The following is a 21150-nucleotide window of genomic DNA, read 5'->3' on the forward strand; positions in this document are numbered from 1 at the left end:
AGAGTATGTGAGAAGTATAGAGAGAATCACTAGTAAAATATATAAGTAGTAGAAAATATATTTATGGAGAGATATCTTTGTCGAAGTTTCACCGGAAGGAGACGTGCAACATAACTGATGAAGCTTAAAGAGAAAGACATATGCTTTTTTTGCGTCTTTCTACATCCCCTATTGAAATCTTGACGATAAAAAGAGACATGTGACAAGTGTCTCATGATAAGACCCGAAGACGTGGGATAGGTTGACAATTAAGCCATTTTTCCACAACCGAAGTAATTATTTCGCAAAGTCCCACGACTATATTAGTTATTGCACAACCAGAGCAATTCTAAGCAGTTATCTTATATTTTTCTACTTAAGTATGTAAGCAATTGCAGAAAATAGAGCAAAAAATAAGTAAACAAAGTGTGATTTTTTTTCCTCGCCATGAGTAGGAAAGTATTCTTAATTTGGGGTTCTGACTAGGGATCTAATATTAGTATCAGACTTGTGCTTATTAACAACTAAATGATTGAAAATTTGAAAATCAGCATAGTCGAATTGTAAAATAATATAAGCCGGATATAAGTGAGATTCGCCGACAAGCTCTACCAGATTAAAGATACCCTCAAATGGCTAGTAGGCACCTTACTAGTAAACCACAAAGGTTATAGCAGCAACATCCCGAATTGGCCTGGGCAGGCGTTATTGTACCGCAACAAGCCGAAATCACTCACGCAAAAAGCAACTTACATAGCATCCAATGCAATATCTGATGGAGCTCGTCTTCGCGTTGCTTACCAGGAAGTTCATTGGACGTGCGGTGAGTCAGCTGCACATTAGGCGCATCTAAATTTGGAAATTGTTCTTTGCGAGCAAATTGCCACCGCTTTCGAAGGTATTGAGCGGTGGCTTGTGGAGTGTGCTATCTTAGCCATAGAAAATTCCTGATAGGGGAGCTTCGGAAGAAGGTTCCACCTTCTCCACAAAACAAAACAAAAAAAAAAAAACCACCAAAATAGAAATAATATGAGAGAATACTGTAGGCAAAAATGAATTGGCAATTTGAATCTTGAAGACAATGTTTTTAAAAAAGGGAGAGACAATGATATGACCCGAAGACGTGGGACAGATTGACAGTTAAATTATTTTGCCGCAACCGAAGTAATTATTCCACAAAGTCCCACGACCAGATCAGTTCTTCCACAATCAGAGCAGTTCCAAGCAGTTTAAATAGTTATTCTAGATTTTCCTATTTAAGCACGTAAGCAATTGCATAAAATGGAGCAAAAAATCAATAAACAAAGTATGGTTTTTTTTCCTCACCTTGAGTAGGAAAGTGTTCTTAATTTGTGGTTCTGACCGAGACCTAACATCTTCATTTCTTGATAAGCTTCTATCCCTTGACAAATATATCTCTCTACTCATCACACATTATTTTCCCTCAAGTTTTGCTTATGCAATAAGTGTATCTTAAACTTTTTTTCAAACTTATTTTATGAGAACTAATGAATGCATTTTAAATATGGAGTTAGAGTTTATGTTTGTGAAAGGTGAAAGGAATATTTGTTTCTCGTAAAAAGTCAAGGAAAATTAAGTGATTTTTTTTTAACGTTATTAACAAATGAGTAGTTAATATCACGTGATATTAATTAATAATGAATTAATAAAAATTAATTATAAATACTTATTTAAAGAAACTTTTAAATATAAAGGAATTTATAGAGAATAAAAAAAATTTAAGAGTTTAAACAAAAAAATGAATTATGAGAAATATATATCATTTTACTATTTGAGTTGATAGAAAACAAGGCGGAGTAAACAAAATCTAAAAGAGAGCTTCTGCGACGAAAAAACGGTGCGGATAAAGTAACGTACCTAATCCAGGTTCGGGTTTGTGGATCGGTTCGAGTTATAAAAACCCGTATCGAATCCGACACCGATCCGTCCTGCTGAAAATTTCAGTAGAAGCATAACTACAGTACTATGAACTCAACTGTATCAGAAGGAAAACCTACCGAAGTAGAAGAAGCGCGTCAACTCGCTCCGTCGACAGGGCTGGGACCTGGAAGCGTCCAAATGGCCTCGCTTTTGATGACGGATTTCCTACGTCAGGCAGGAGGCGCCGCTATCATCGACGGCGGTTTGGCGACGGAGCTCGAACGTCACGGCGCAGATCTGAACGATCCCCTATGGAGTGCCAAAAGCCTCCTTACATCTCCTCAACTCATTCGCAACGTAATATCTTCTCTCTCTCCTCCATGGGCTGCATGTACGTGCGCGCGAAGATATGTGCATATATATTATTGTGTTTTTACATTTGTTTGCGTATGTTTCTAGAGGAGCTGAGTTTCTTAATTAGTTATTGGACATTCTAATTCTGGAACGGCGGCCATATATTTCAATTTGCTTAATTTCTCTTTTTGTTTCGAGGGAAACTATTGAAGGCGTATAGATGATTAGAGTCGACAATCAAGCAGATGGTTGTTAATATGTATGCTAAATGCGTAACTATTAGCAATTTTTGCATCTAGAAAAGTATAGTATCATCAGTGGTTGAATTTTAATTAAAAAAATTGAATGAAGTTACGGGAATGAGAATGGTGATGGTGTTGAAAATTTATTCGGTTTATGAGGGTATTTTGGGAAATCAACTGGTCTGACTGGCTCTGGCAGCTTAAATTGTATGTAACAAACAAGCTATGGACCACAGTGTGGAGCTTGTGTTTAGTTGTCAGAGGACCAGCCCTGTATGTCTTTTGCCCACAGCTCAAATACAAAGTTAGATTAAGCTACTGACTTATTTGATTATGAAAGATTTTTATTTGGACCACTGGATGGGCATGGTTTCTGACTCTTGTCCCTTCCCTACCTGTACAATCTTTGTTTTGTTCGTAACTTCTCACTAAAAGAGTATAAACTTTATGGAAAAATTTTAATTTGGAAAACTATATCGAAATTGTTCTTTTTCAATCTAGTTGTATTTTTAATGGACTTTTAAATTCTTCAGCGGATGGAATGAGTTTCATGCATGAAGCAAACATATTTTATTACTGTACAACAATTTGATTTTTAAAATCTTGCATGTTGGTCTACAACTCAATGTTGTAAGAATTGCTACTAGCTTAATAGTTTGTTGTTTTTGCAATTATCCTGAATTGTTGTGCTGCTGCATCTAGAAAGAAGGTTTCTTCACATAATTCACTGACTTCCTCAACTAAAACAGGTGCATCTTGATTACCTCGAAGCTGGTGCAGACATTATTATTACAGCATCTTATCAGGTATGACAATGATCAATCTCCTCTCTCTCTCTCTGCAAAATGACACTCATGTTTATTCAGATTGGAACAGGCTACTATTCAGGGGTTTGAGGCAAAAGGCTTCTCCACAGGAGAAAGTGAAGCATTACTCAGAAAAAGTGTAGAAATTGCCTTTGACGCTCGCGATATATATTATGACAGATGTGAAAATAGATCCTACGAGGCCGTTGGAGATGATAAGGTACTTAGGCATCGTCCCATTTTAGTTGCAGCATCTGTTGGCAGCTATGGGGCTTATTTAGCTGATGGGTCCGAATATAGGTAATTTCACGTCTACTTTAGCAAGTTGCATGAATGAATTTCCTTGCTGTCAATGATACTCATGGGTTGCATAGCTTTTGTGGTTAACATGCTTTTATGTTATTCGTATATGCTTTGAAGAATCATTGTTATTCATGTTATGATTGATTACAATTGTTCCATCAACCAGCATATATTATTCTATTAATAACTTAAATTAGGTTTTGTACTCTGCTGATTTTGGTGGCCTTCCAAAATAAAGTCATAATGGAACCGAAAAGGAAAAAGGAAATGAAAATCATAATCTTCGCTGGCACTTTCTATCAACATATTTATGTTTGGTTCTCTTACATTTTTTTTGCTGTTTCTTCTGCAGTGGGATTTATGGCGATGAAATTACACTTGAAAGTTTAAAGGATTTTCATCGCAGACGAGTTCAGATACTAGCAGAATCAGGTGCTGACTTAATAGCTTTTGAGACCATTCCGAATAAGCTTGAAGCCCAGGTATTGGCCAGATACTTATTGTACTAATTGATATCTATTTATTACTTTAGTATTGTTAAAGATAAAAGAAGAAGAATCAAAGAATTGTCCTTGTCACATCATTGCTGTTAAGTAGCTTAACTCGATCCAAGGCCTATGTATTAGGTCTAACTATCACTGTAACTGAATGGCTTCATCCTATTCGTGGCGAAAGATATGCTGGAGATTTGATTAGTGCCTACAGCTTTGGAAGTAAAAAAGCACTTAGATTTTTGGTTTGGATTCAGATGCGGAGTGCAGGGCCTGGAGTTAAATAGTTGTGAGAAGGATTTTGTATAAGTGTTATTTGCAGGCACCTGATGCTGTCTTTGCTGTTTATTTGCAATATTTGCTGAAGTTTTAAGTTAACTACTATTACATTATCGTGCTAGCTTTCTTATTGATACCTTGTATAAACTAAGGCTTACGCAGAGCTCTTAGAGGAAGAAAGCATAACTGTTCCAGCATGGTTTGCCTTTAATTCTAAGGATGGTGTCAATGTCGTTAGTGGTGATTCCTTGGTGGAATGTGTTTCAATTGCTGAATCATGTAAAAAAGTTGTTGCTGTTGGAATCAATTGCACACCTCCCAGATTCATTCATGGATTGATTTTGGCTGTGAAGAAGGTAGTATGCACACACACAATTTCTTTACCTTTGATGGTAACTATTGCAACCAAATATCTGCATCACACTTGTTTTCTATTTTGGTTCAAGCCACTAAAAAGTCAAGCTAGGTGATTATATTATTTCTTTTGTTTTTGCACTTCGTCTTCTCCTCAACAATGCACTTCATGCTATTGATGTAACTTGCACAAGAACTCAGGAAACTGGAGATTTTGGTTGCACCATTAGTGTTCTACAGATTTCTTGTTGGTTTGCAGTGCAAAACTTAGTGCAATGCTTGCTTGCTGCAAATTCTGTGGTCAAATTATACTGAAAACACCTATCTACTTTTGAATTGTTCATTTAAGCCCTGCAGGAATTTTGTATTCAACTAAGCCTTGTACTTTCAGAATCTGTTCAAATCAATCCATCTGAAGATGGAAACTAAAATAGTTGTTTAACTCTCCTAACAACTGTAATGCAGCTTAGCATGTGGCATTCTACATGTTCAATTATAATATCTAAAGCCTTTTAATCTGTGATGTCCATGTATCACCTACATCTATGTGGATGTCACACAAACCTTAAAATCTCAGGATATTCACTTTGGTTGCTCGGAAACTGCAACAGAAGCTCCTCTCTTCTTCTCCATGGTTGTCTTACTCCTCCACAATCACACCCATTGACAGAAAAGTTTGGGTGTGGCCAAGATGGATATGGGTTTCCTTGGTATGGATTTTCTGGTGGAATCCAAAGAGCCATGGCATATTTTATCTTCCCTTTTGTCAAGTCCTAAATCTGGTTGCTAATATTATCGTATATCTAAAACTTTGAACAACATAAGTTAGGGAAAAAGATCAATATGTTCCTGTTATCTTCTATGTTCTTATCAACAAAAATAGTCACTCACGAACTTCGTGCACCCTTTCCTCAATCTTAAAACGATTTCAAGGAACCTGTACTCGTCCTTCACAAAAACTGCAAGATCTGTGACCTGACCCCAGAGCAATGGACATAAAAAGAGTCATTGGCGACCTTTGGACATTTCCAACAATGGTTGGCATTTCTTCCTCAAATTATACAAAAAGTCCTTACTCTTGATGGCAGCTAGCGAGGCCTGCAAAATCTCCTCCTCAAAGAAAGGAATCTTAAGCCAAGAACCATCCCTCTCGTATAGAGATTTAAAGAAAAAACCATCAGAGGTTGTCCAATCAACTGACTAGAAAATCCTTAGTAAAGATCTTAAAGAACCTTTGGATGACGACCTCTCTAAGATTCTGATTGTGTTCATGGACCTGATCATCAGCCTCCGTCCTATTGCCCTCCTTAATCTATGTGGCTCTGGTTCTTTGTCTCCAAGCAATTTTCTCTGTAAATAGTAAATTAGCCAGTTCAACTCTAGTGTTGGCTTGAAAATCCTTCTTAGTAAACATTCTTATTTCTGCTTCCAAACTATTAAAGCACACCAAACAAGCACCAAAACATTCTTTTTGACCTCCAAACTCCCAAGCTCAGATTTGCTATGATGCTTGATTCCCGAGTTAACATGGCTAAGCTTTTTAGCAACCTTTAAACAGGCAAACCCTTCCACCTGAACCTCCTACCACTCCTTATTATGGTCTGCAAAATTGGGGACTTGAAGCCTGTTGTTTCTGTATTTGAATGGACATGAGGCATCGATTTTATCCCCCTATTCTCCAAACAAAGGGGGAACTGATCTGAATTAAATTAGGGCAATAACTTTGCACCAAACTTGGAACTTGAGAATTAAGACAAATAGAAACAGGAAAGGGGTTAATATTAGAAAACTCAGCCTTTCCTAGAATACAACCAGGTCCATCTCCCTCTACTCAAAGGGTGATTGATGAGGTTGAGTCTATCTGGAGTATCCCTGAATACCTCAAACAAACTCAAGAATCAGCCTCTCCCATACATTCATGAGCAAATAGAACAATGTTGAAATCACCTCCGGTTACCCAAGTGAATTTCCATCTGTTACAAATCACCATAAGATCATTCTAGAAAGCTTCCCTTTCCCTGCCCCCCCCCCTTGTCATAAACCCGGTAAACATCCAGCACCAACCAAATGCCCTACCCTCCAAAACACAAAGCACTGAGCAAACACCTCTGCACCAATCAACCTCCAGCTTGTTCTCATTCCACAGAACACAATACCACTCAAAGCTACTGCTACTGGAAGGTCTCACCACCCCACATCCCTAGCATTCCAACCAATATGAGCTGATATGTTAGAGAACTTTTGCTTCTTGGATTCTTGAAAGCAACTTATATTTAGGTTCCATTTGGACAAATCCTTTTGATAATTGCTTTTCTGTTAGTGTCGTTCCAGGCCCTCAAGTTCCAATACTATGTTAGCTAACATAAGGCTTGATTTTTGGACAATCATTCTTGCCCTTCTTAGCAAGTCAATAGAACCATGAAGTCTTCTAAGCTCCCTTTCCTTTTACAAACCTGCTTTCTTCATTCCACGGATACTTGGTGTCTTAGCTCCCTTTCGACCACATGTTGTAACTTCTATGGTCTGAAATAAACTGAAAACTTGCTCCTTAAAGAACTCCAACAACTGACTAACTCTGTAAACATTACTCCACATCCATAGCAAAGCGTCTGGCTGTGCTAACACCCCATACCGCAACATCATCTCTACTATTTTCTTTCCTTCTTGCACTCACTCAATATATCCAAATCTAAATTATTGCCACTAGTCCTGACTTGCAACTCTTCCCCTATTAACAAGAACCGACAGTAATATTGCTTTTCTTCTGACCTCCCCTCTAGGCAGAAGAAGGAAACTAGACCTAGAGATATAAAGGTTGTTTCTAGGAGAAATAAGTTCTTCAAGATCAAACACTACTTCATCTGAATCTTTGCATGAAGAACAACATCTAGGTTCGAGTCAGAATAAGGACAGCCACTGTGAGCCAGAAGAGGATGTAGTCAAAGGAGAATTAAGACAAAACTAAAGCCTTTGCGTGTTCTAAGAAAACAAGTCTACTAATGACCTAGAGGAATCGATCTCTTTCCTCCTTTTTTCTCCATATGAAGTTGGTTTTTTAGCCAAAGCCCAAATTTCTTTCTAAGTAGTTGAAGCCCTAGAAAAAAAAAGATTTAGGCTGTCTTTACCCAACGCAACTCTAAGTCTGAACAGGTGGCAGTTTTTGAAATATGAAAGCAACCTAACCTTAAACAGGTGGTTCTCTCTAAGATGGCCATAAATCTACCTCCTTAGGTCACACCAAGACTCACTTAAAGAGGATGTTCTTCCTTCCGATCATCTTTCTCACCCACAAGCCAAATTTTCCCAGTAAAATTCATGAAGGACCCTGAGGAGATAGTCCACTTTTCCTTACAAAAAGAAATTGATGATCGAAAGATCCACCCCTTCCACTCTCATTGATTCTAATGCAATCAATTGCTCCCCCTCAAGAGAGAGGTCGAAAAACGTGTTTAATCATTGGGAATCTCCTAGGAAGAGAAATTGACATGAGAGAGGCAAACAGACCGGAAGACTTGTCTGGAACAATGGGCAGACACCCAAAGCAGAGCGAAAAAAGAAAACTACCGAAAGAGAACAAACAAAGATAAAGATATTGATATTAATCAAAGGGGAAAATTGGGTTTTTTGTGTTCTGCCAGCACATGTGGATGCCAATCGTGCCATGTTTGCGAAAATGACAATACTGTTTAAGAACTGATTGTGTTAGATGCTGTGTAAGCATTGATTAAACAGATGTTAGGAGAGTTAATTGACCATTTCATTTTCCATCACTTGAGGGGCTGAGTCAAACAAATATCAAAAGTATAGGACTTAACTGAACATAAAATTGATGTTGGGAGTAAGTTGAAATAGTAGAGTTTGTTTTTAGAACTTTGGCGAAATTTATTTTCTTCATACTGTTACCATTGGAGTTACTATTTTTAAAAAGAGAAGAATGTGAATGCACCTTGGTTCATTTAAATCTTTTAACTTTTGCCGTTTCTCAAAAGAAGAGGCATGATGTCCTAGATCAGTGCAGGGTTCTTTGGTGAAACTTGGGGATATTTCCAAGCAAAATAAATAATTTCTTGGGAAAAAATCTGATCCATTTAAAAAGAAGTTTGGAGAATTGGCTATTTGATATTCTCCATATACTTTATAAATTCTTCAAACATTTGCTTCAGTAATTTGCTAATGGATTATAGTTAGTTAATATCTCCAAGGTATTTTGGATTTTGGAAATCTTAATTTGTGTCCGTGATTTCTTCAGGTGACTGCTAAACCGATTCTTATATACCCCAACAGCGGTGAGCGTTATGATCCCGACCAGAAGGAGTGGGTGGTACGATCCTCTATGTCTTTGACTTGCATGTCTTCTTGCTTTCAACAGAAATGGAAGTTAGAAAAAGACAAAGTGTCCTTAATATAAGGGGAAGTCAGAACTAGTTATATTAAGGGCCAGTGGTAAAATTAATTATTGCCTGAAATATAATAGCAGGTTTCTTGAACTTATTAGAGTTTGAGTTACAGTTAGTGGTATGTTTGTGTTTACGGGTGTCTATCTATATATAGAAAAACAAATTCTGTTTTTGACAACATACTAAGATGGTGCTGCCCATTTACAAAACTAATTGCAGATATTTCAAAATTTCCAGATGGTCAACAAGTTCATGTGATAGAAAAAGAGTGAGACTTGTAAATCCTAAATATAGATAACCTATCCTGCTACCTCCCACACTATTGAAGTGCATTTCACTCTCTCAAAAGATATCTTGTTTTGTTTTTCTCTTTTTTCAAATTTCAACCAAGAGATCCCAAAAGGGGGGGAAAAAAGGAGACAGGGCTAGCAATGTGATTTTTAGGAAGCATTATACCTGAACCTTTTGCATCAGTTTTTCACATCAGTAAGAGTTAAAAAGAGTGCTGAGGTAAATACGCATTCACCATTGAAGGAAACATGGGACGTCAGTCGACCTCAATATCCTCTGGAAATGAACCATTCATACATGCATTACCATTCTTGTCGCACATTTTCTGGAATCCTGTATTTCTCTATAAGCGATAGAGTCTAAGCAATAACACTGTTTACCATCTGAATCTAGAAAAGTCCAGTGTGGGGCAATGAAGGGAATGGTTAGGAGCTATATGATCAACTGATTTTAATCATTTTGCCTCCTTTCTTATGATATTTCTAAAGATCCATATGAAAATAAACTTGTCTCTGGGAATGCTGCAACATGTTAAATGTTTTTGAGGAACTAACATGTCAAATTTTTGGGTGCATATTTGTATGGCAGGTAAATACTGGAGTGCTGGATGAAGATTTTGTCTCGTATGTAGGCAAGTGGTGTGATGATGGAGCTTCTCTTGTGGGAGGCTGTTGCCGAACAACTCCACACACTATAAGAGCCATATATAGGACACTTTCCAGCAGAAAGCCAACTCAATTCCAGCCGTAACTGCAGTGACTGAACATGGTTAAAACAAGTAAATTAATCCAACTGAGAACCGGAGAGCGCCTGTAAGGTCTGAATCTTCTTCCTGGCTGTAATGGTGGAGAGAAGCCTAACAAGGTAGAGTCCGTCAGTTGAAAGATTAGGCCTCTGGCATTGAGTTTGTGTTTGCAGATCATAAAAGTTCTTTGAGGGTCTAAAACTTGGGATCTTTGGGATCATATTCTGTTTACAGCAATAGCCTTTTGAAATTGTTTAGAAACTAGACCATACTCCATTTTATCTGTACCTTTTATGCAATTTAAGGTGTCTAAAAACTTGTGTCTATGGGGTCATGTTATGTTTGCAGCAACAGCCTTTTGATTTATTTTCTGGTTAGTAACTCCAACATGCTCCGACGTGCTCCATGCTAACTGTGACAGATTTATTAACGATATTGACTATATTTAATAGATATAACCGAATATTTTTTATTTAGAGGGATAGAAAATAAAAAAAAATTAGTATAAAAGTTAATTTAAATATTTAAAAATAATATTAGAATTATTACACTGAGTTAAAATTTTAGAATCTAATTTTAAAAAATATTTGATAATTAATTTATTACAAAAAATTTCATAACAAAGATGACAATTGGTCGGTCTTCTTCCGCTACTTGTAAATTTCCAATGCGACTATATATCAGGTGGGCCGGGTGGCCCAGTCAACAGAGCCTTTGACCTACCCGTGCCCGAACCGCTAAAATTCTACCCGAAATTGGCCGCTTAGGGTTTTCAGAAGCTCTATATAAACGCAGAAAACCTTCTCCTGCTCATCATCTGTGCCTCTTTTCCTCCCAGCGCCTCTTCTTGTAAGCAGGTGAACCTCCTCTAATCTTCGTATCCGGTTTAAATTTGTTTGCCTCATTGTTTTCTAGATCTTCAAAAATGATAGTTATTAGGGTTAGTAGTCATCTGCACGAGCCTCCCGGGCTTCTCTGAATAGAGAGTTGAGGAAGAAAGCCCCAATGCTTGTGCTAAATTATTGCCGTTCGTGTTGCAGTTTTGCTTATTTTTCTTTCCAAGGCGTAGCTGTGTCAAAGCAACGGCCAGATCTTTAATTATTTTGTTTCCTTACCTTTTTATGTTTAATATCATCTGTGATTACATGTCTAGGTCAGTCTATTGGATTATGTGCTTTTGATTACGGGTTTATGCCTCTCCACACCTTTAGCTTGTTTCCGAAACGAAGGAACGTTGGAATCTAGGCTAGTCATAGAGGCGAATATTGAGTGCTTGCGGTGTCACACGTGGGGGCAGATCTTTTCTATAGTTTCGCCTCTAAAAACATCCGCTATAGTGCTTTATATTCTCTCATCAATCCTTTCCATTGTCGATCTAGTTTGTTGTTCGAGAAAATGATTTAGCAGCTAGAATTTTTTTAATTATGTTGTGGCAATGATTACATATTTTATCCGCGCTTCTGAGAGTGATCGATGAAGCATATATGATAGCAATGGTTGAATTTCTTGATATGAGCCATATATTTTCGAACTTATGTTCACTTTTACTGAGCAAATCGTTCTAAAATTTTAATTGTTTTCATCCATTTAGTAGGCTATGATGATCAATTCACAGCTTTAAATGCCAGTTCTGCTTCAGATAATTCTTGATTGAAAAAGCTGTTAACATTATCTGAGTCTTTAGGAATAATTTTCGTTTTTATAATCCGTTCACTGAAAAATTTGTTGTATTTTTTATGATCTATTTATGAGTTCTGCAAGGAATTATTTTGTTCATGCGATTTTTAACTCAGAATTAAGCTGAAGCTAAAATATGAACCTTTTATTAATGAAATTGCCAGTGATGATCTAATCCAATACTATGAGGTGCGGTGGATTCAAGGACCTGTAATACAGGAGAACCCCCTTGGCAGAAGCTGCAACTCGTTGATATCAATGGATTTAACTGAGGCTAGAACTTCATTTCAATATAGGCTTTTCAATTGAGTATTTTTAGTAATTTATTAATACTTGCTCTTGTCTTCCATGTGACTCATACATTGAGTTTTAACTATACTCGTGCACCCTCTGGTGCAAGAGGCTGAAAAACTCATATATCTCGTGTTGTCATCAGCTTCTTCTCTATATTATTACAAGAGATTGGAGTTAAATAACAGCACAACATCTGAAGACCCCTGTTTTTGGCCGAATGGAAATTATGATGGGAGGATTCCCCGATGGAAATTAAGTGCTGGTTTTACTTAAAAAAATCAATTTTTTTTATTAATTTAATCTATTCCATAACTGGAACAACAATTTTGAAACAGAAGAGAGATTTCAAGAAATGGTAGATCTATGAACTGTCAATAATTGAACCGGATTTGGTGTATGGTGAGGGATTTGCTTTATGGATTAGATCAAAAACAAATCTTGAATGAGGTTTTGAACTTCAGTGATGAATTAAAAAAGTAATCTCTAGTGGTTCCACTATTCTTCATAAATAAAGATGAATCTTTTTATTTTAGGATTACAAAAAAGGGTAGGTTTAAAATTTAATTGTCTGGTATAGTCATTGTTTGTGATGATGCCCATGACGATTTAACTGAAAATAGTTTTGAGTTGCAGTTAAGCGAAGCCCTGTTGTACAGGGAGAACCTACTTGGTGTAAGCTGCAATTCGCTGATAGAAGTGGATTTCCCTGAGGCAAGATGTTATGTGCTTGAGTTAGCTTAGGAAGTTTTGATTGTTTAAACTACTCTTTGCCCGATCTATTTGGGTCGAAGAGACTAAGAAACTCAGATAGTTACTGTTGTCTATCAGCTTCATCTCTTGATGTTGGCACAAGATTGGATTTAAATAGCAGCACTACATTTCGCCAGTACTGATTTACATTCTGTATGCATTTGTTCAATTCTAGTAAGATCAAGTTTTGATATAGATGATGGATTTAGTGTTGATCAACAAATGCAAACGGCAACTTGTTATTTTATCTTTAGATGAGATGCCCTTAATTGTTAAGAGAAAAGAACTGAAGCTTGTTGTTGTTGGCCGATTGACTGAATAAATTGGAGTTGAAATGCGGATGATGAGTAGTGAGAACTAAGATCATTTTGCTTCCATTCCAGAATGTATTTCAGAGTGTATTTCGGAATAGATAATGTACCATCGAAGAAAGAAGATTCACCTTAAATCTTGTTCATAAGAAATTATTTGTGTTTGTCCAAGTTTTGCAAGGGTAAAGTGGAATGTTGTCTTTGCCTTAGATTGCTTGAATTTTGCAATCGGAAGGTATTATGTTGTCTTGGCACGGGAAGGTGTTTTGTTGTGTGTATGTGGAAAAATATTATGTTAGTGTTCAATCTTGATGTTCGGCATAATATTGTTCAATTAAGCTCATCAATATTTTGTTGTGTTCAATCTTGTCGTAAGGTATTTTGTTCAATCTTGCTTGTTTGGATTTGATCTCTCCACTAGTTCTTGAGAAAATTTCAGTCTGGCTTGAGTGGTTGGAAAAGTTAAAACCCTTTCACCATTGCAGATCGGGTCACCTTGATAAACTCAGGGACCTCGCCTTCCCTTGTACACTATGAAGTCCACCAAAATTCCTCGTGCAATTTGTGAAGATAGTGATAAGCTTAATTGTCAGTTTCTCTGGTGAGGTAATAATGAGAAGCATAAGATTCATTTAGTCAAATGGGATGTTGTGATGAACCCTAGGAAGAAGGATGGAGGGTTTAATATTATAGAAGCTAGGAAGGACCTTAAACCGAGCTTAGCCAGTCAAATTTCATTTTATTTCAGTTAAACCCAAGCCTTTTCTCCTTTTGAAACATACCCGAATCTTAACATTGAAAATAACCGAAGCCAGTCGGCCGGACATCAAGCTTGGTTCTTCTAAACGACATCGTTTTGAGGAGCTAGATAAAGTCTCCTCCCAGTCTTGGATAGATAGAAGCAGCACTTTTTATTTATCCATTTATATAAAACAACTTAAAAGAGGATTAAGCCTCCTATTCAACACGAAAGATGAAAACTTTGGGGGCTATTTTTGATTCTTCCAGGTGCTGAAGAGCGAGTGAGAGGCCAAACAAAGATGACCTTTTTTTGGGTTTCTTATAAACATTTGATAGCAATAGTCACAAAGACCTCAATCAAAGCTTGCGGTCTTGGAAAGACATTTCAAACTTCTAAGAAAAAATCACCTCTGTAGTCCATAAATATTAACGAATAAAAAAGAAGCAACATATAAATATCATATCTTCTATATTCTCTGCAAGTAATTGAAGAAAACAATTGATGATTATCATTCTTAATTGGTCAAATTAGCTAGCAAGTGTTTTCTTGTCTTTTTACCTTTTGAAACTATCATGTGCCAATAATACTTACCTTTTCTATAAAGCATGTGACTAACATGATAAAATTGTGAAAATTTAGAATTGTATTTCAGATTTTACGTAATTATTAATTTTGATAAATTATAGTAAGAAAATATTGTGATCAATATCGTGTTAACAGTTAAAAATAAATTATATTAAAAAATTTAATTAAATTATAGTTTATTTTTATAAATATTACGTATAATAACGATTAAGATTATTATAAAAATCATTCATGCTCATTTTAGATATGTGCTATAATTAGTATACTTAGCAGCTGAGTTAGGTTAATTGATGCACATTTTTATACTCGTACACTAATCGTAACACGATTAATACTATTTACGAATTGACGCATGTTATATATGCCAACTTGTTATAACACAATTAATACTGTTTATGAATTAATGCTTTTTTTTTTTATTTTTTATCTATGTTCAGACGAAATTAATACTATTTAGGTAATTTTACATTAATGTATAAATAATAAATTAAACAATTTCTTGTTCGCTTGAATTTTAATACGAACCATAAGCATATTAATGAAAATATATATATATATATATATTTTTTTTCATTAATATGCTTATGGTTTATTAGTTTCTTATTCTTGTATTTGTATAACCTCTACCAACTCAAATGAGTAGTACTATAAATAATATTAGAGATGACCTTAGACCATAAGCTAGCCTAAGGATTAGATGTGTGGGTTTGCCATGTTTGGTAGAACTCATTGTTTCAAAATTAGTATCACTACAATCTCCTATTTGATTCTATTTATTTGATAATTGAATTTTCTAACACTTTGCATGTCAAATTAAAAGTGACAACTGCCTTTTAACGATGAGTTGAACTTATGATTAGTTTTATAGTTTTATAAATGGCCTTAAACCTCAATCTCACTTAGCTCGACAGGTCCAACTTACAGTTAGGGTTTTTTTTTTGTTTTTATTTTAGAAATGGCACATCAAACTTCAAAAAATGCAGGATGTGATCCCAGATGACCCAAGTTTAGTGATCTTGGAGCTCTCAGCATCAAATCCTGTAAATTGAAAAACTAATATATGGGTTACACCATCATTCATATAAATTAAATTAACTTTATACCATTTAAAATCTTTATACATTAAATATACTCAAACTCATATGATATATTGTGTTAAATGAAGCAACTTGTATTAAAAAATTCAATGCAATTACATTAATAGTCTATTAGTTGGAAGTTATATAGCTGTTCGGTACGATTATAATTTTCTGATGGTTAATACTGTCATAAACGGTATTTCTACTCTTTTTAAATTTGTACTATAATCGGTATGCTCAAGCATTTAACTTAACTTATTACCTTTGAGAATTCTTATGGATTAAATCTACTCAAACTAACATGACATATACCTTTACTGATTGGAATGATAAAAGAATGAAACCACCCATTACTATTATAATACATGACATTTACTTCTTTTCATGGAGTTGAAACCTCCTTCTTGAGTCTCTAGAATATTTCAACATCGGTTAAAAGGATTACACTAAAGTCATCTAAGAATAAAATGACAAAGTACTTGCTTTTCAGGATGAGAATTTACCTTTCAATCTAAAAATAGTAACCAATTAAATGTACCAATTATTGACCAAAAGATGGAAAAAAGAAAGAAAGAAATATGTGTAGGATTTGTTGCTCGATGGGAGAGTAATATGGTACGCTAGGCTAAATATTTTGTTATAGCGTGTAACACATTATATTAAAAAAATTTAATAGCTCATTTTAAAATGTTTTATAATTCTTATGTACAATAAATTGACATCTTCTAGCGGTTATGACTGTCTTGAAAGTCACTTGTATTTATTTTAAATCTTTATTATAATTAATATACTCAATCATCTACCTTAACTCTATACCCTTAAAAATTCTTACATGTTAAATGTATGCAAACTAATATTCAATATGTCATTTTAAAGTAGTTAGAAATAAAGTATATTAAAAAATTTATTCAAATTATATTTAATATATCATTTAATTTTTTTTTTAATTTGTTACATATAATAATTATTTTTTGATAAGACTATCATAAAAATTTTTCGTCGTTCTTTTAAATCTCTATTATAATACTTAACTAATTTTATGTTCTTAAAAATTCTTGTGTATGAAATATGTAACGGGCCAAACTCCAATGTCAATGGGTATGGACGTTAACACAATATTTTCAACTAGTGGAATATATAAATATTAAATATGCAGCAGAACTACACTTTAATACATATATCTTATGACGAGATAATTATTTGTTTGTAAACAATTAAAACATATAAATTAATTTATAAATCTAAAATAGAAACTAACAAGATTTTCTTCACCATCTTCTATTGATCTTGGACTTGTTTTTCATATCTTCTAACTTGAATGGAGGTGAATTGGGTTGAGTTTCACGAGCTCAATAAGAAAAAAAATTCTATAACGAAAATTTACGTACATATATTCACGCAATATATAAAATAAAATAATATTTATAATCAAGACAATGTCAAACAAAGCATCTCAATCAAAATACATAATAAAATAAATCATCACATGAAACATATTATAATCCTCACTCTTATAAACTTATTATTGTTCTTATTTCAAATCACACTTACACTCAAACTATCATAATACATTCAGAATATCATATCTAAGATTTTATCGCGCGATACTGTTTATGTTGTCATTAAGGAGAGGCAAAATAGATCCTCCCATCGCATGCATAACGCGCACACACAAATCTTATAATGACCACAGCAGGTACGTTTCCTAGGTAACCTACACTCATAAATACCTATCAACGTCTGCATTAGGTTTTAGACTCTATCTATGTGCAGGTTCACCATGTCCACTGAACTTCAGTCACATACACACACACACACACACACACACACACACACACACACTCCCCTCCTCGATTAAGATTAAACAAATAAGTATTTAGGATCTGTACACTTTACATTCTTTTCAAATCTCTCTAATTTTTAATTAATTTATTTTTTAACTAAGATTTTAATTTCTATACATAATTAAACATAAAAATGCACTCACAAAATACATGATATTATCACACACATAAGGGCCACACGTTTCAAATCACTTTCTGAATAATCTTGTAACTATTTACATATTTGTTCTTATTAGTTATGTTCTTATCAATTCTTATCTCATCTATCGTATATTTATATATATATGCGCACACATGCGTAACAACGTAAATATATATATACACTATATAAACATACACAAATACAAATTAGAGATACTAATTATATTCATATTATATTACACATACATCTAAACATTCACACACAATGCACTATATATACACACACGTTTATATAAATATATAATTTATATCTCTTATGGAATACACACAATTCTTACCTTTAGTGTGATTTGGAAAGTTTTAGAAATAATTTCTATCTCGATTTATGATCATCTCGAAAATTCGAATATTGTTTAGATAGTTTTTCTTATTTATAATATAAAATACATATATTAAATTATTAATAATTTTAGAAACTATATTATGCGAAATGAGGAACAGATTTTACATTGGGATACGCGGTCCCAGTCGCCAATGTCATCATGCGCCATCACACGCGAGTCACCCAAAATGCCAGGCACTGATGATCGAATCAACGTGCATTGTCGCATGCGGCATACTAACATCATATTTGGTCACTACTCTTCCATTTTTCTTCCTTAATTAATTTTTTTCCTCTTTTTTTTTCTTTTCTTTCATCAATTTTTTATTCCTTTTCTTTTTCTCTTTTTTTTTTTTTTTTTTTTTTTTTTTACTTTTTTTTCCTTTTTTTTTCTTTTCTTCTTCCTTTTTCCTTCCTTCTTTTTCCTTCTTTCCCGTAGCTTCTTCTTCTTTTTTTTTTCTTCTTCCTTTATTTTTTTTTTCTTTTTTTTTGTCCTCTTGTTCTTTTTCTTCTTTTTTTTTTTCCTTTCTTCTTCTTTTCTCTCTCTCTCTCTCCTTCCCGCGATGTCTCCTCTTTCGCCACGTCTCACCTCCTCAACTGCCGCTCACTCCTCCTCCTCACGCGACCAAGACTCCTCCCCTCACTCCACTCTCTCGGCCCCGATCCTCACTCAGCTTGGCCTCCTCTCTCACCCACTCGAACTCAGCTCTCTTTCTCTATTTCTTTTTCTTTTTTTTTTTTTGCTCTTTCATTATACACACACACATATATACATATTTGCCAGTTAGTTTATTCTCCTTTTCTCTACGTTCTTCTTTTTTTTTTCTTTATCTTTTCTTAATTTATGATTAATTGTATATGTATATTTTATTATATATATATATTTTTATGCCTACAAATCTCTCTCCCTTAAAATAATTTGGCCCTCCAAATTGAACGTCAAGGAATTGAAATCACTCATCTTCCTAGTTGGAAAAATATTTTTTTTTAGTAAAGAATTTTTCTCTCATTAAGAATATACTTATATTTATTGGAGAATCTCTTTCACTTGGAGAGATTTCTCTTGGGTTGGAATCTCCTCTCCTCCTAAGAAATTTAATCTTGTAAATTTTCATTTGCGAGGACATGAAATAACCATCCATGTATTCTATTGACACTTTCGTCCATAGATTAGAGTAGTTATGACATATTTTTTAACGAAATCATTTTATCTTATGATATTTTCTTTTTCAATCTCTCACTAGTGAAGGTCCGTAGGTTTACAGGTATTTTTATAACCAATTATCTTTATATTCTTCCTCGGTGTAACAGAGCTTATTTTTTAAAATTTATCGTTGTAATGATTTTGTTATCAGAATACTTCTTTAGGGACTTTATTTTATCTATCTTCAAAATTTAATTTTATAAGCATGGTCATTTAGAAACTTAGGTTCTAATCAAGTAGTGATATTATAATATTTCTATTGGGTGAAAGTACCTTTGGTGAAATCGTACTCACATTTTTTCCAATTTCATTTCATTGGATTAGTTTCTAAGGCGTGTTTCTCTATTTGTAAGTTTAAACAGGATAATATTTTTTTTTTAGATTTCCTTGGAAACAGTTAGTATACTTAGAGAAATATTATTTTAGTTAAGGTCATATCAATCATTTAGTTTCAAGTGTCTAATTTAATTTATTAGTTTTCTAACTTTTAACAATTAAAGTGTGACTGGTTGAAATGAGTTTAGAAAATTAAAAAATTAATGATTATTTTTTGAAGACAATTAGGAATTCTTTTAATATATACACACATGCGTAACAACGTAGATATATATGTACTATATAAACACACACAAATACAAATTAGATATACTAATTATATTTATATTATATTATACATACATTTAAACATTCACACACAATGCACTATACACATATACGTTTACATAAATATATAATTTATGTTTTTGTACGGAATACACACAATTCTTACCTATGGTGTGATTGAAGAAATTTTGAAAATTTTTTCTATCTCGATCAACAGTTCTCTCAGAAATCCGAATACTACTTACGTAGTTTTTCTTATTTATACTAAAAAACACATATATTAAATTATTAATAATTTTAGAAACTATATTACGCAAAATCAGGAACGAATTTTACCTTGGGACATGCAGTACCAGTCGCCAATGTTATCACGCGCCATCACAAATATGTCACCGAAAATGTTAGTCACTGATGATCGAATCAGCGCGCGTTGTTGCATGAGGCACACCAACATCATATTTAGTCACCACCCTTCCATTTTTCTTCCTTAATTAATTTTTTTTTTCTTTTTTTCTCTTTTTTTCTTTTCTTTCACTTTTCTTTCCTTTTTTTTTTCTTTTCTTCTTCTTTTTTTCTTCCTTCCTTCTTCTTCCTCCTTTCCCGTAACTTCCTCTCTTTTTTTTTTCTTCTTCCTTTGTTTTTTTTTTCCTTTTTTTTCTTCTCTTCTTCTTTCTTTTCCTTTTTTTTCTTCTCTCTCTCTCTCTCTCTCCTTCCTGCAACGTCTCCCCTTCCGCCGCGTCTCACCTCTTCGATTACCGCTCACTCCTCCTCATGTGGCCAAGGCTCCTCCCCTCACTCCGCTTTCTTGGCCCCGATCCTCACTCAGCTCGGCCTCCTCTCTCACCCACTCGAACTTAGCTCTCTTCCTCTCTTTCTTTTTCTTTTTTTTTTTTTTTTCTGCTCTTTCATTACATATATATATATATATATATATATACATATTTGCCGTTTGGTTTATTCTCCATCTCTCTACATTCTTCTTTATTTTTTCTTAATTTTTAATTAATCATATATATATATATATTTTATTATATATATTTTTTTCTTTTATACCCAGCTGGGTATTACAAAATATATTCAAACTAACACGACATGTATACTTGAGCTTTTTCTATCATTAAAAAATGTTTGCTTCATAGAAAATACTACATATATATATATATATATAAGTCCATCTAATGGCCTTAAAGAGTATCACAATTTCGAGGAAGACACTTAGCCAAGGAATGCCGATTTCTCATTAGTTTAAACTTTTATATGAAAGGATTTATTTTTTTTATTTATTAATATGCCTGTGTTTTTCTATTTTTTTTTTGTTATTTTATTTGTAAACCCTCAAATATCCAATAGTAATGATGCTATAAAAAAAGATACCGTTATGCCATAAAAACTTCAAAAATATTAATAAATAAAATT

The 21150-nt window shown here is 34.1% G+C and overlaps 1 protein-coding gene, 1 long non-coding RNA gene and 7 other non-coding genes across 10 annotated transcripts; all 9 read left to right on the top strand.

The window, feature by feature from the left end:
* Nucleotides 1-1864: 1864 nt before the first annotated feature.
* LOC110816931 (homocysteine S-methyltransferase 2-like) lies at nt 1865-10446 on the top strand. Of its 2 annotated transcripts, none has more exons than XM_022045301.2 (7): nt 1865-2217; nt 3206-3262; nt 3333-3562; nt 3918-4047; nt 4488-4691; nt 8939-9010; nt 9966-10446. In XM_022045301.2, exons 1-7 carry the CDS (start codon nt 1966-1968, stop codon nt 10125-10127), a joined length of 1107 nt encoding a protein of 368 aa, XP_021900993.1. In that variant the 5' UTR covers nt 1865-1965; the 3' UTR covers nt 10128-10446. The 2 variants fall into 2 exon arrangements, with proteins under 2 accessions (XP_021900993.1, XP_088077311.1); XM_088221185.1 differs by lacking the exon at nt 1865-2217 and adding an exon at nt 2262-3086 and having other exon boundaries at nt 3323-3562.
* A 347-nt stretch (nt 10447-10793) lies between these two features.
* Nucleotides 10794-13038, top strand: LOC110817027 (uncharacterized). The gene is made up of 2 exons (XR_002540124.2): nt 10794-10979; nt 11964-13038. It is a non-coding gene; the product is annotated as an uncharacterized LOC110817027 (long non-coding RNA).
* LOC148266127 (small nucleolar RNA snoR134) lies at nt 11075-11216 on the top strand. The gene has a single exon (XR_015820864.1). It is a non-coding gene; the product is annotated as a small nucleolar RNA snoR134 (small nucleolar RNA).
* On the top strand, nt 11553-11641 carry LOC148266128 (small nucleolar RNA U36a). The gene has a single exon (XR_015820867.1). It is a non-coding gene; the product is annotated as a small nucleolar RNA U36a (small nucleolar RNA).
* On the top strand, nt 11712-11805 carry LOC148266129 (small nucleolar RNA Z223). The gene has a single exon (XR_015820839.1). It is a non-coding gene; the product is annotated as a small nucleolar RNA Z223 (small nucleolar RNA).
* On the top strand, nt 11959-12074 carry LOC148266130 (small nucleolar RNA Z278). Its single transcript, XR_015820851.1, has one exon. It is a non-coding gene; the product is annotated as a small nucleolar RNA Z278 (small nucleolar RNA).
* Nucleotides 12182-12288, top strand: LOC148266131 (small nucleolar RNA snoR97). Its single transcript, XR_015820723.1, has one exon. It is a non-coding gene; the product is annotated as a small nucleolar RNA snoR97 (small nucleolar RNA).
* Nucleotides 12688-12806, top strand: LOC148266132 (small nucleolar RNA Z278). The gene has a single exon (XR_015820852.1). It is a non-coding gene; the product is annotated as a small nucleolar RNA Z278 (small nucleolar RNA).
* Nucleotides 12867-12974, top strand: LOC148266133 (small nucleolar RNA snoR97). Its single transcript, XR_015820922.1, has one exon. It is a non-coding gene; the product is annotated as a small nucleolar RNA snoR97 (small nucleolar RNA).
* Nucleotides 13039-21150: the final 8112 nt, after the last annotated feature.

The sequence above is a fragment of the Carica papaya genome, chromosome 5 (assembly GCF_054855325.1).
Source record: "Carica papaya isolate Zhongbai chromosome 5, ASM5485532v1, whole genome shotgun sequence".
NCBI classification, from domain to species: Eukaryota; Viridiplantae; Streptophyta; class Magnoliopsida; order Brassicales; family Caricaceae; genus Carica; species Carica papaya.

Excerpts from the sequence above, each read along its gene's own strand:
- LOC110816931 (XM_022045301.2), top strand. The coding sequence starts at position 1,966 with ATGAACTCAACTGTATCAGAAGGAAAACCTACCGAAGTAGAAGAAGCG. Across the intron at positions 2,218-3,205 it reads CTCCTCAACTCATTCGCAAC|GTGCATCTTGATTACCTCGA; the intron begins GTAATATCTTCT and ends CAACTAAAACAG. Across the intron at positions 4,692-8,938 it reads TGATTTTGGCTGTGAAGAAG|GTGACTGCTAAACCGATTCT; the intron begins GTAGTATGCACA and ends TGATTTCTTCAG.